This window comes from Hypanus sabinus, chromosome 20 (assembly GCF_030144855.1).
Source record: "Hypanus sabinus isolate sHypSab1 chromosome 20, sHypSab1.hap1, whole genome shotgun sequence".
Taxonomy (NCBI): Eukaryota; Metazoa; Chordata; class Chondrichthyes; order Myliobatiformes; family Dasyatidae; genus Hypanus; species Hypanus sabinus.
In genome coordinates, this window is record NC_082725.1 from 19,319,701 (window position 1) to 19,332,515 (window position 12,815).

At 37.1% G+C, this 12,815-nt stretch overlaps 1 protein-coding gene across 3 annotated transcripts in view; it reads left to right on the forward strand.

Annotated features, from left to right (window-relative positions):
* The window catches only part of lars2 (leucyl-tRNA synthetase 2, mitochondrial), a 97,180-nt gene that overhangs the window by 18,832 nt on the left and 65,533 nt on the right, over window positions 1-12,815 (forward strand). For all 3 annotated transcript variants that reach the window (XM_059945180.1, XM_059945178.1, XM_059945179.1), the window contains exons 4-6: window positions 3,224-3,315; window positions 7,136-7,196; window positions 8,221-8,310. In XM_059945180.1, the coding sequence (XP_059801163.1) occupies window positions 3,224-3,315; window positions 7,136-7,196; window positions 8,221-8,310 (243 nt within the window). The remainder of the gene's footprint in view (window positions 1-3,223; window positions 3,316-7,135; window positions 7,197-8,220; window positions 8,311-12,815) is intronic.

Here is a 12,815-nt window from a genome sequence, read left to right on the forward strand (position 1 = left end):
GATTTTCCCTTCTTACCCTAACTTCTGCACACTGCAAATGTAAATTCATTCTCCCACTAATCTAATCTGCCTTTAGTAGGTTGTCCACAGCAGAAGTTCAATCCTTTATATTATTTGTTTCTTAACTGAAGTGAAAAGCCCATAGTTTTCTCAGCCTTTGTATAACAGAGGATTTTTAAAGCTGGTTTTATCCAGTAACGCTTTTCAGAACCACTGTTTTCCCGCTCTGCGGGACGGCCAAAGCTGGGCACAGTATCACAAACACAAGAAAATCTGCAGATGCTGGAAATCCAAGGCAACATACACAAAATGCTGGAGAAATGCAGCAGGCCAGGCAGCATCTATGGAAAAGAGTAAGTAGTCAACTTTTTGGGCTGAGACCCTTCACCAGGACGAGGGGTCTTGGCCTGAAACCCTCAACTGTTTGCTCTTTTCCATACATGCTGCCTGGCCTGCTGAGTTCATTCAGCATTTTGTCTTGGGCACAATATTTTTTAATGTGGTCTGGCAATCATAAAGGGAGGGAGAATAATCTTTCTATTACTTTGTTCCACAATACATCTTCGCATATTAGCTCTTCTAGTAGCCGGTATAATTGGACGTGGAAATTTAGTGACTCATACATTATAGCCTCAAGTCTTTCCTTCCTTCTTCCCTCAGCAGCTTTAGTTTGCTTTATATTTAATAAATCAGCTTGGAGACGGGCCTTACCATAATCTTGCTGTTAAACTTATCTATGCTGAAAGCCAATTAACACATGCAGATCCATTTTCCATTCTCACTTCGAGCAATGCCTGTATTCTGTTCTGATCACGTACACTCCCAATAGTGCACACATCTTTCATGCCCTCCTTATAGTTTCTCTCAGTATTTCTGCAATTTGTTTCTCCTTTTCCTTCCACAAAATGCATTATCGGATTAACGTGCATCTTACCAATGGACGATCCACATTGGCCTATTTTGTGTTACAGGTTTTCTATGTTTCTAAATCACTGATAAATATGAGGCACAGTAGCTCTCCTCTGATTTTTGCTGCCCTCCATATGCAGTTGTTCCTCACATAAAACCACTGGAAATCTGTTGAATCCACAAGGGAGAAGAATCTGGTTTCATATCTAGCCCAGTATCTGATTAACAATCTCTAAAGCTCGGACCCTTCTGTTCACGTTGTGGGGCAAACAAACCGAGGTCTCCATGAAGTATAAACCATGGGAAACATGGCCTGCAAAACAGGGACCATTTTCTTTCGTTCTGAATTCTGCAGCCCAATTTATCATGAGTTCACTATTTCAAATACGAACTACTTATTGCATGATAGCATCAACTGTTAATGCTCAGTGAGTAACATGGCATCATCCTCAATAATGGGGTTTAATGTCAAGCAGGCCATTTGATATCGCTGACATATTTTAGGATTCTGCAGAAATATAAACAACAGAAAGGAAAGCAGCTTGAAGGTACATGAAGGCAATAAGAACGAAGTACATATGATAAATAATACTTAAGATAAAATGAAATATTATAGGCAATAAAACCAAACTAATTAACAAAAGCAAATGCTTAATAAGTTTATTAAATATAACAAAAACAGAAGGGAGGATATAGTCTCAAAAGGTTCTAAGGGCATTTTTTACACTGATTGCTAATGTTGTCTGTAGTAAATAGCCTTAAGTATTTTTAAACATCTTTTTAGTAATTACCATGTTTGTTTAGGCAGTTATCGGGAGATAGTACTGAATCCAACATGATTTATAAAAGGTACCAATATGTGATGTAAATAAATAATAAAGGGTATCTATTTAGTGGCAAAGCAGAGTTGTCTTGTTTGAAATCTCAAACAAGTTTTCCTTCCTTAAGAAAGAGATCAGTTGTCTTTCCAGTTTCTGAGCTTTTGTGCTGTGGTATTTGGTAGAAAGCAACACGAAAAGGGGGAGGACAAAAAACTCATCTTTAAAAAAAAGTCCTCTTATTCCTTGGCATCTCCTTTGGGACCAATCTGACCAGCAAAACACTGCTGTGCCATTCTCACAGAACCCCAAGCCAATAACATAAGTAAATGAGAAGGCCTTTTACATTATTTTCAAACCATATGATAAATTCAGGTATGAAAATGAGGGTGCTTGGTATTTCCACAATTTCTGATAACACAATTCCTGTGTTATCAAACTTTGTTTAATAAACAGCAATTCTGGACATTTTACTGTCTAAATGCAGGTTCTTGTTCAGCAACTAAGGTTGCTAAGATCTCAATAGAGCAGGATGTTCGAAGGGAAGTAAGAACCATATCTGATGATCTAGGAAAAACAACTCATCCAGCGATGAAAAGTAACTGGGAAGAATTAGATAACGTAAGCTCCTGTTGCCCTGGGCAGGCCTTACTTAGAAATGCCATGGAAATTTTACCTGGAGGTTTTGGTTTATAGGGCTACAAACACTTCTCTGCGTGTTCTCTGAACTGAAACACTTATAGATGAAATTAATGTTCAGCAAATTATCATCCCTTATTAATATAGAATCATTATGCAACTATATAATAGTTGTCTTGCAAAAATAAAACATATCCAAGCATGGAAATGTTCCTGGATTTGAATTCCTGTGCATGCAGAAGAAACACTGATCATATCATAAAGTAACAAAATGTAACTTAGAAAAATATGTTAATTTATTTAAAGCCAACTTTTAAGTTTCATTAAACAAATCCTTTGAGCTTTTAAAAAATGTTTTCGTGGGATATTGGTATCACCATCAGTATTAGAGTTTGTTATCCATTCTTTATTGCTCCTGAACTGAACATTATTTCAGAGGATATTTAACACTTGGTCTCATTGCTTTGAGCATGGAGTCCAATAAAGATCGGATTGAGCTGCGGCATATTTCCTTCCCTGAAGCATGTCAGTGAACCACATGGGTTTTTATAACAATCTATAAGTGTTTTGGCTAATTTTATTGAGTCTTGTTTTTCTTTCTGAATTAGCCAAGACAAGTTCTCTTTCTAATGTTTTGAAAAGCCTTATTCAAAGTACATTTATTATCAAAGTACGTATACAGAATACAGCTCTGAGATTCATCCTCCCATAGGCAGAAGGGTATCTTAGCAATGAGAGGCTGTTAAAAATACTAGTCTTTGACTGTGAACTTCACAGACCACTGAAAATACATTTAAAAGAAAAACATATTTATGTTACGAATAGGAAGATTTGTAATCTGGTTGTCTCATTTGCAGGTTTTGCATCCAATGGGATGGGATGCTTTTGGCTTGCCAGCGGAAAATGCTGCAATTGAGCGTGGCTTGGATCCAGAAGAGTGGACAAAAAGGTAAGGCATCATTCTGCAAATGTATACAGCTGAACTATTTTGTACTTTTTTTTATTAGAATGATATCCAGTATATTGTTCTTGGAGGTGTGGTAATACACTGTCACCCTGAAACACAGTTGTCTCTCAGGCAAAGGCTCTCCCACAGCAATGTTAGGTATGGATTTTGGGTATATTTATCCTGCAGCTGTGATGAAGTGCCAATAGATTACCAAATCATGATGGTGCATGTCTGTTGGGGGTTGGGGAGGAATTTGCTGTCCATTTATCGGTTATGCCAGTCAATAGAGATTTCAGGTTTGGAATTTGCTGTTGCAGTAGCCTTGGTAATAATAGTGCAAATGTGTTTATAGTGAAGTCAAACATACAATAGAAGAATATTGCAAAAAACAAAATAACTTTGGGAAAACTGAAATAAAAAACAGAAACCGCCAGGGATACGTAGCATATGAGTCAGCATTGTGGAAAGAGAAGCAGAGTTCTGATGAAAGTTAACTTCATTTTCTACACCAATGCTGCTAATCATATTGAGAATCTTTAGCAATTTCTGTTTTTATATTGGAAGTATGAAGGGATAGAGCATATTTGTGTGAGCATAGACTCTGATTTGTTCATATAAACTTTTAAAATATTCACCTAAATGTTTTAACTAATATTTTTTAAGTTTATATGACTAAATTGGGGTGGTGTAGTGATTATCGTGCACTATTATAGCTCAGGGTGTCCTGGAATTTGGAGTTCAATTCCGGCACCATTCTGTAATGAATCTCTGTCCTCCCTGTGCTCCCCAGGTGCTCTGGTTTCCTAGCACAATCCAAAGACCTACTGGGTTGGTTACTTGGTCATTGTAAGTTGTCCCATGTTTAGGTTAGGGTTAATTGGGGTTGTGGGCTTGCTGAGGCAGCATGGCTCAAAGAACCACAAGGGCCTACTTTGCACTATCACTAAATAAAGAAATAAATGATAGGTGAGGCTGAATGTGTTGTTTCTCTGCCATGAATTCTGTGTAATAAACTGAAAATTTCTCCCCTGCTCATTCAATGATGAAGACTTCTGCTTTTAAGAACTCAAATCATCTGTGGCCACAGAAGACATTCATCCCTTGGTTGGAGTCCTTTCACATGCACTTGTCAATTGTGTTGCAATTTGGCTGTGTGGCAAAATCATTTCCTTGAGCTACTATCTTAACTTCAATGCAGGTTAGATGCTTGGTAGAGTTTGCATTTCTTCACAAATGATGCTGCTGCCACCAAGGCTTCTGTTGAAAGAAGGCTATTAGGATAAGTTGGTGGCATGGTAGTGTAGCAGTCAGCATAACTCTATTACAGGACCAGCGACCTGGGTTCAAATCCCACCACTCTCTGTAAGAAGTCTGTGACAGCATGGGTTTCCTTCACATTCCAAAGAAGTACAGCTTCATTGGTCACATGGGTGTAATTGGGTGGTGTGAGCTCATTGGGTCAGAATGGGCTGTTACCATGCTATATATCTGCAAAAGTACAAGGGGTGATTGATAAGTTTGTGGCCTAAGGTAGAAGGAGTCCGTTTTAGAAAACCTAGCATATTTATTTTTCAACATAGTCCCCTCCTAAATTTACACACTTGGTCCAGCAGTCGTGGAGCATACGGATCTTGGACCTCCAGAAAGTGTCCACAGCAGGGGTGATTGATAAGTTCGTGGCCTAAGATAGAAGTTGGTGAGTTATACAGCTCTTGTTACATGCACATGCATTTCAACTCTTTGAGTGATTATGCAGAAAGCTGAAGTGAATAACCCAACAGGGGTGATTGATAAGTTCGTGGCCTAAGGTAGAAGGGTTATTAACTTCAAACTTTCTGCATAATCACTCAAAGTGTTGACCTGCATGTGCATGTAATGAGAGCTGTATAACACAACTCCTTCTACTTTAGGCTACGAACTTATCAATCAACCATCTGTGGACATTTTCTGGAGGTCCAAGATCCGTATGCTCCTCGACCGCTGGACTAAGTGTGTAAATGTAGGAGGGGACTATGTTGAAAAATAAATGTGCTAGGTTTTCTAAAATTGACTCCTACCTTAGGCCCCAAAGTTATCAATCACCCCTCGTATGTGAAGGCCATGCTGATGTGCTGCTTTAATTTACATTTTAGTGAATTTTTTCAAATGTTTATAGGAATAAATCAGGATCAGGTTTATTGTCACCGGCATGTGTCGTGAAATTTGTTAACTTAGCAGCAGCGGTTCAATGTGATGCATAATATAGAAGAAAAAAATTAATAAATCAATTACAGTATACGTGTATTGAGTAAGTTAAAATCGTGCAAAAACAGAAATAATATATAATAAAAAGGTAAGGTAGTGTTTAAGGGTTCAATCTCCATTTAGGAATTGGATGACAGAGAGGAAGAAACTGTTCCTGAATTGCTGAGTGTGTGCCTTCAGGCTTCTGTACCTCCTATTTGATGGTAACAGTGAGAAAAGGGCATGCCTTTGTGCTGGAGGTCCTTAATAACGTATGCTGCCTTTCTGAGACACCGCTCCCTGAAGATGTCCTGGGTACTTGTAGGCTAGTACCCAAGATGGAGCTGACTATATTTACAACCCTCTGTTATTGTATTGTTGCAACTGAATTAGAAGGACAATGTAACTTCTTAATATTTTCAACAGGGTCTGTTTAGCTTAATATAATGTGTGGGAATCTAATATTACTAAGGTGGTCTTGGGATTCAGAAACTTGATATCGACATATGTAGATGTAAGCTGAGCACAAACCTGCCGATGATGTGGTGGGCTGAAGATAAAAGGCAAGGAAAGGTTCAGCCTGTACTTTTGGAAAGCTCTGAAGATAATTGGATAAGGGAACGGGAGAATGTTAAAGATGTTTATGATATGTCTGCACTAGAACAGTATATTCTCCCAAGAGAACACTTCTTCATGAAACTAGATAACTTACAAGATTTTTATATTTCCAGAGAGGTACCAGCAACTATTAACATATATTGAAAGATTGTATTCCATAGCAGTAACCCACTGATTTAAAAAAAACTTTAAACAGCTGCTTTTGCCACTTTTACTGTACAATTTATAGTAATTTTGTGCACGTATAGCACAATACAAATGCATAAGCTATATTTACAAGTCAGGAAACAAAGTTTTCCTTTTTAAATAATTGTCCTCTGATCCTCGAACTATTACAAAACACTTTTGGGAAAGAATCACCAGTAATTCAACCATAACCTGCTTTGCAGTTCCTGAGCATCATCAGTTCAACTTAAAAGGAAAAGGAAGGAAATTTATATTAGAAGGACCAACCTATGTTTTGGATTAGTCATAGTTGTGTGTTAGGTCTTCATTTTAGTGTATTTTGCATTTTGCAAGGTTATGTGCCTTTGTAAGTTGGAGAACGTCATGGGTTTAAAAAGTGCCAGAAGGAAGTGTGGTTGAGTTGTCATAGTGCAACCTGTAGGTTGTTCACCCTGCACCTACAGCATTGGTAGTGGGAAAGACAAACTCCTGTACGTGGATGCTGTTGAGCTATTTGAATGTTGTTGCAGTTGCTCTCAACCCTTTCAGTGAACAATCCTCCCACTTTATGCTAATTTTTACATTGTAGTTAGAAGGAAGACTCTGAGGCGAATGATGCACTGTAGAATTTCAAATATTTACCTGATTTGACATCCTAGGAAATCTTTGGCTTGAAATATCTGAATCTGCGGTGTGCGGACTATTGGGTGCATTTTCACGTCAGTTTCTACAAGCAATAAACTTAATTGATGTGCATCTGTATGTACACCAACAAAATATAACTAAGTGTCATTAAATATATATTTCTTTCTAGTAATATTGCACACATGAAAGAGCAACTTCATGGACTTGGACTGTGTTTTGATTGGAATAAGGTGAGTGATGACATTGGTGAGGAGTTAGTTTTGAAATTGTTTTTAAAAAAATAATGAAAATCGTCAAGCTAGTTTAAAAGCTACAGGAGAAACATGAGAATACATAGTAGAGCTGCTCCCTCACCCCTCTATCTACAATAGTTGTGTGGTCATAAAATAGGGGACAAAAATAATAAAGTATGTGTGATGGATCACCACAAGGCGTGGAATCAAATATTTCTCGATTTTCTGCCTTGTTGCCATGCTGAGTTGTGTAAATGTCATTTTCGAACTTGTTATATAACACTGATGGAGTGTAAACTGTGTAAAACCACAAATAAGTAAACAAGACATAAACAAAAACAGAAGTTTAAATATTAAAATAATCTTAAAGGGCTTGCAGGACCATGGTGTTCACATATCTAGATTATCAAAGCAAACAATTTATGGAAATCTGTTTGCAATCATAGTTAGTCCTGGGATCCATTTCCTTTTTTTTGTATTAGATGTCTTAGAATCTTAATGCTACGAAAGGCTACAGAAGACAGTTCCAGAATTTTATAATCTTTCTAATAATGCTAGAAAATCACACGACAAACTTAAATAGCTAACAACAAGCTTCCTGGTAGTTTTCCTGTAATATTGCTGACTGAGGAGTAAATATGTCCCAGGACACCAATGTTTCTTTGTTCTTCTTTGTAATTGTGCTGTGTGATGTTTTGTGTTTTCCTGAGAGATTTGAAGAAGTTTCGGTTTGACATCTCAGCCAAAAGATAAAGTAACACTTCCTCAATACCGTGACAGAGTGCCAGCCTGAATTTTTATGCTAGTCACTGGAATTGAAATTCAGCCTGTAACCCTCTGTCTTACCACAGAGTCATGTCTCATACAGAGCTGTGCAAAAAGCTTGCACGTGTACAGCGGGCTGAATATTCTTTATTTTGTTGAAAGGTTATCTCGTGATTGTCAAGTGCATACGTGATCATTTAAAATATGTTGTAATTTTGTTTTCCTATGTTTTGATCTCTTCTTTTTTTCCTTTTAGGAAGTGACCACCAGTCAATCTGATTATTACAAGTGGACACAATTCCTCTTCCTCAAACTGTTTGTGGCTGGCATGGCTTATCAAAAGGAAGTGAGTTGCAGTCAGATTTTATTTATTCAGCAATGAAATATGAGCATGAATTATAAGGCTCACATTTGTTGCATTCGCAAATGTTCATCCATTAAGTAACTTGATGTTCTTTGTATGCTATTAATCGTCAACCACAGGTAGGACTGAGAATACTGCATTTTTCCTTCTCAAGGAGACACGAGATATACAAAATTATGAGGGCTATTAGTAGAGTAAATGCATGCAGGCTTTTTCCACTGAGGTTGTGTGAGACTAAAACTAGAGGTCATGGGTGAAAGGTGAAATGCTTAAGGGTAACATGAGAGGGAACTGCCAGTGGAAGTGGTGGCGCCTGTTTGATTTCAACATTTAAGAGAAATTTGGGTAGGGACATGGATGGGAGTGGTATATGGAGGGCTATGATCTGGGTGCAAATCGATGGGACGAGGCAGATTAGTAGTCCGGCATGGACTAGATGGGTAGAAAGGCCTGTTTCTGTGCTGTGGTATTCTATGGCTCTCAGATTCTATGTCTAAACCTGGATGGATGTTTAACAACTGTTTTATGGTAAATCATTATTGTTTTTCTTTTTATTTCTGACTTATTGAATTAATAATTCTTTAGATAGCATGGTGAGATTGTATCATGTGGTTTTGTATCAAAATCTTCAGACAGAATGTTCATTAACTTTTTCTCTTAGTTCTTATTCCAATGGAGTGAGGCAAATATTTCAAAAAACATTACTCATGCAATTTGTAGCTTTGAAATCATTCAACACATCTTATTTATTACAGAACAGATGGATGATCTGTGACTCATTGTGATGGTATTATCTATCTTAGGGTTTATTTGTGCTATTCCTGTTGGCTGCTAGTTCAGGTTTTTCTGACTCTCAGTGTATGAAAATATCTGTATTAGTGAGTCGTGATGTTGCCTGTTAGACACAGACACATCAAAGAGAGGAAATTGAGAATTTCATTTGAAGGTTAGGGTTCCCTGAAGGTTAACCTGTCGGTTGAGTCAGAGGTAAGGAAGGCAAATGCAATGTTAGCATTTATTTTGAGAGGACTAGAATATATAGAATATAGACTATTGAATGTTGAAAGACCTCAAAAGAGTGGATGTGGAGAGGATGTTTCCTAGAGTGGGGGAGTCTTAAGACTGGAGGACACATCCTCAGAATAGAGGGGTGTCCTTTTAGAATCTTTTAGGAGGAATTTCATTGAATCTGTGGAATTCATTGCCATAGGCAGCTGTGGATGCTAAGTCATTCAGTATATTTAAGACAGAGGTTGATAGACTCTTTTTTTTAAATAAATTTTTTTATTGAATTTTCAAATGGTTACAGAAGGAAAAAAAACTAGCAACCCTTCCCCCCTCCCCACTAACACATCCCTGTAGAAAGAGGAAAAAAAAGAAAGAAAGAAAGAAAGAATGCCTAGATATTGGAAGATCCCCACATGCTCTATGGAGTTCATAATAGCTTTAGTATATATATTTAATTCTTTCCCCAAATAACCAATAATTTTATCTTTGGAGCACCTATATATTTAATCCTATCTTTTGTAAATAAGGGCGCCAAATTTTCAGAAATATTTCGTATTTATCTCTTAAATTATAAGTATTTTTTTCAAATGGAATGCAGCTAAAAACAAAATCTATTTTCATTTTCTTAATGTAAGTTAAAATTCTTTTTCTTTTCATCGGTCCATCAAGCCCATTAACATCAAAACTTAAAAAATTCAGTAAATTAGTCATTATTTTTAACAGGGTTACTCCAATGTATAGTAATACCTAACTTTTCAACTTTCATAGTACCTTGGGGAATCTTTTTAAAATTCTCCGTGTTGCTATGTGTCTCCCCCCCCTCTCTCTCCCCCCCCCCGATTGTCCAGGCAAAGAAAGAAAGATTAAAGAAAAATAGATTATAAAGAAAAAAAATAACAAAATACCCCCTACTAATGTTGTGAATTAAAAAAAAACACAACATTACCCCCCTCCGTTGTACAGGTCATGGCAATCGCCATGATTACACACGTGAATCCCGTAGCGATCGATCCGAAGTTCCCCCAGCTCCCCCGTAACATAAAAAAGTATATACAAGAGAAGAAAAAATAATATCACTACTCTCGATTAATATTTCTCAAATTTTTACCTTTCTCTCCCTGTATCATATAACTAAGAATATATTTAAATATTCTTCTGTCCTTAAACATCCACCAACTCCAGTCACTGTCCCTGTCTTCATCTTTCATCCGTTTCACTTTTAAATCTTTGGCTGTGGTTAGCAAATATTTGGGAGTTCTTGTGCAAATTCTTCCACATCCCGATAATCAGTAAAAGATCTTCTTTTTCCGTCATCCAAAAAAATTATCAGGGTTGCCAGGTGGCGCAATATAAATTTATAACCCTTTTCCCATAAAACCTTTTCACTAGGTTAAATTCCTTCTTTCTCTTCAAAAGGTCATAACTTATATCAGGATAGAAAAGAACTATTTTCCCTTCTATCATCAATGGCCCGTTTCTCTTTCTGGCACGTTGGGCAGCTGCCTTCAGGATCTTTTCTTTATCCTGATATCTTAAACATTTTATCAAGATTGATCGTGGGTTTTAATCAACTTGAGGTCTTGATCTTAAGGCTCTGTGAGCCCTTTCAATTTCAATTAACTAGGTTCCTTCTTCCTTTCCCAAAATTTTTGGAATCCATTTTTGAAAAAAATTTATTGGATCCTCCCCCTCTATACCTTCTTTAAGTCCAACAATCTTAATATTATTTCGTCTGTTAAAATTTTCAAGTACATCCACTTTTTCTAACAACTGTGTTCTTTCTGATGTCCAGGCAGAAATATTATCTTCCATTTTATTCACTCTATCAATGGTGTCTCCCATTATTTCTTCCAAGTTTTTAATTTTCTTGTCCATTTTGTCCTGTCTTTTCATCATTTTACCAAACATAATCTTCAAATTTTTAATATCTTTTTAAATTACTTTTAATGCTTTTAATTCATGCATTATTTGCACCAAAGATTTTTTTATGTCTCCAATATCACCTCCAACCCCTTCCTGTTGCTCTTCTTTGTCTCTTCATCTTTGTCTGATTTATCCAGAGAATCTGATTCCACCTCATATTCACTTTCACTTTCAGTTCCGATCATAGCTGGGATTTGTAGTTTGGGTTGCTCGTGTTTGCGCATGCCCCTTCCTTCACACATGCGCAATTCCTGTTGCTCTTTTTTTTGAAACGGTTGATGTTGCCGCAGTTTCCTGTTCTGTATCGCTGGAGGTAAAATGCACTTGAGCCCGAGGCTCTTTCATGGCTACCGGCCTTGATTCTTTTCCAACTTGTGTTGTCTTCAAAGTAGTAGTTTTCTTCTGCTTCTGTTTAGGAGACATATCTGAAGACAATCCTGAGTAGTTTATAAGTAATTTTTTTAAAGTATTTACTAACTTTTCTTCACTTAAACATTATTTTACTAGTATTTTACAGGAGAACTGGATTTCCACGTCTCGATCCTACATCATCACGTGACGTCCCCAATAGATTCTTGATTAATCAGAATCAGGTTTATTATCACTGGCATGTGATGTGAAATTTATTAACTTTAATCAAGGCATGTTATTTAGACAATTTTGGGAATTAGTCAAGGCATGAAGGGTTATGGGAAGAAGGCAGGAGATTGGGGCTGAGAGGTAAAAATGGATTAGCCATGATGTAATGACAGAGTAGACTTGATGGGCCAAAAGGCCTAATTCTGCTCCTATACCTTATGGCCTTATGGTCTTATAAAAGCAAGGTGTAATCCTGAGGCTTTATAAGGCATTGGTCTGGTCACATTTGGATTATTGTAAGCAGTTCTGGCTGTGATGTAAGAATGATGGTGCTGGCTTTGGAGAGGATGCAAAGAAGGTTTATGAGAATGATTGTGAATGAAAGGGTTAACATATAAGCTTTAGAGTGGACATAGAGAAGATGTTTCCAATAGTTGGGAGTCTCTAGGACGAAAAGGCACAGCCCCAGAATAGAAGCGCATCCCTTCTATTGTTTGCACAAATTGTTCTTTTCTTGCACATTGGATGTGAGGTTCTCGTGGATTCTATTGTGTTTCTTTGTTTTGTGGCTGTCTGCAAGAAGATGAACCTCAAGGTTGTATATGGTATACATACTTAGATAATAAATATACTTTAAACTTTGAACTTTAGAACAGAGATGAGTAGGAATTTCTTTAGCCAGAAAATGGTAAATCTTTCGAATTTATGTCACAAGCAGCTGTGGAGGCCAAGTCATTGGGTATACTTGAAGTGAAGGTTCTTAATTAGTAAAGGCACCAAAAGTTAACAGACTGAAGGCAAGAGAATGGGATTGAGAGGGAAAATAAATTACCCATAATTGAATGGCAGAACAGATGGGCCAAATGGCCTAATTATACCACATCATATGCCGTTGTGGTTATAAGTAATGATGGTGGTGCTTAAGTGGTTTAAATTAAAATATCTAAATCTTGGTGGTTAAGTACAGTATATTGGGT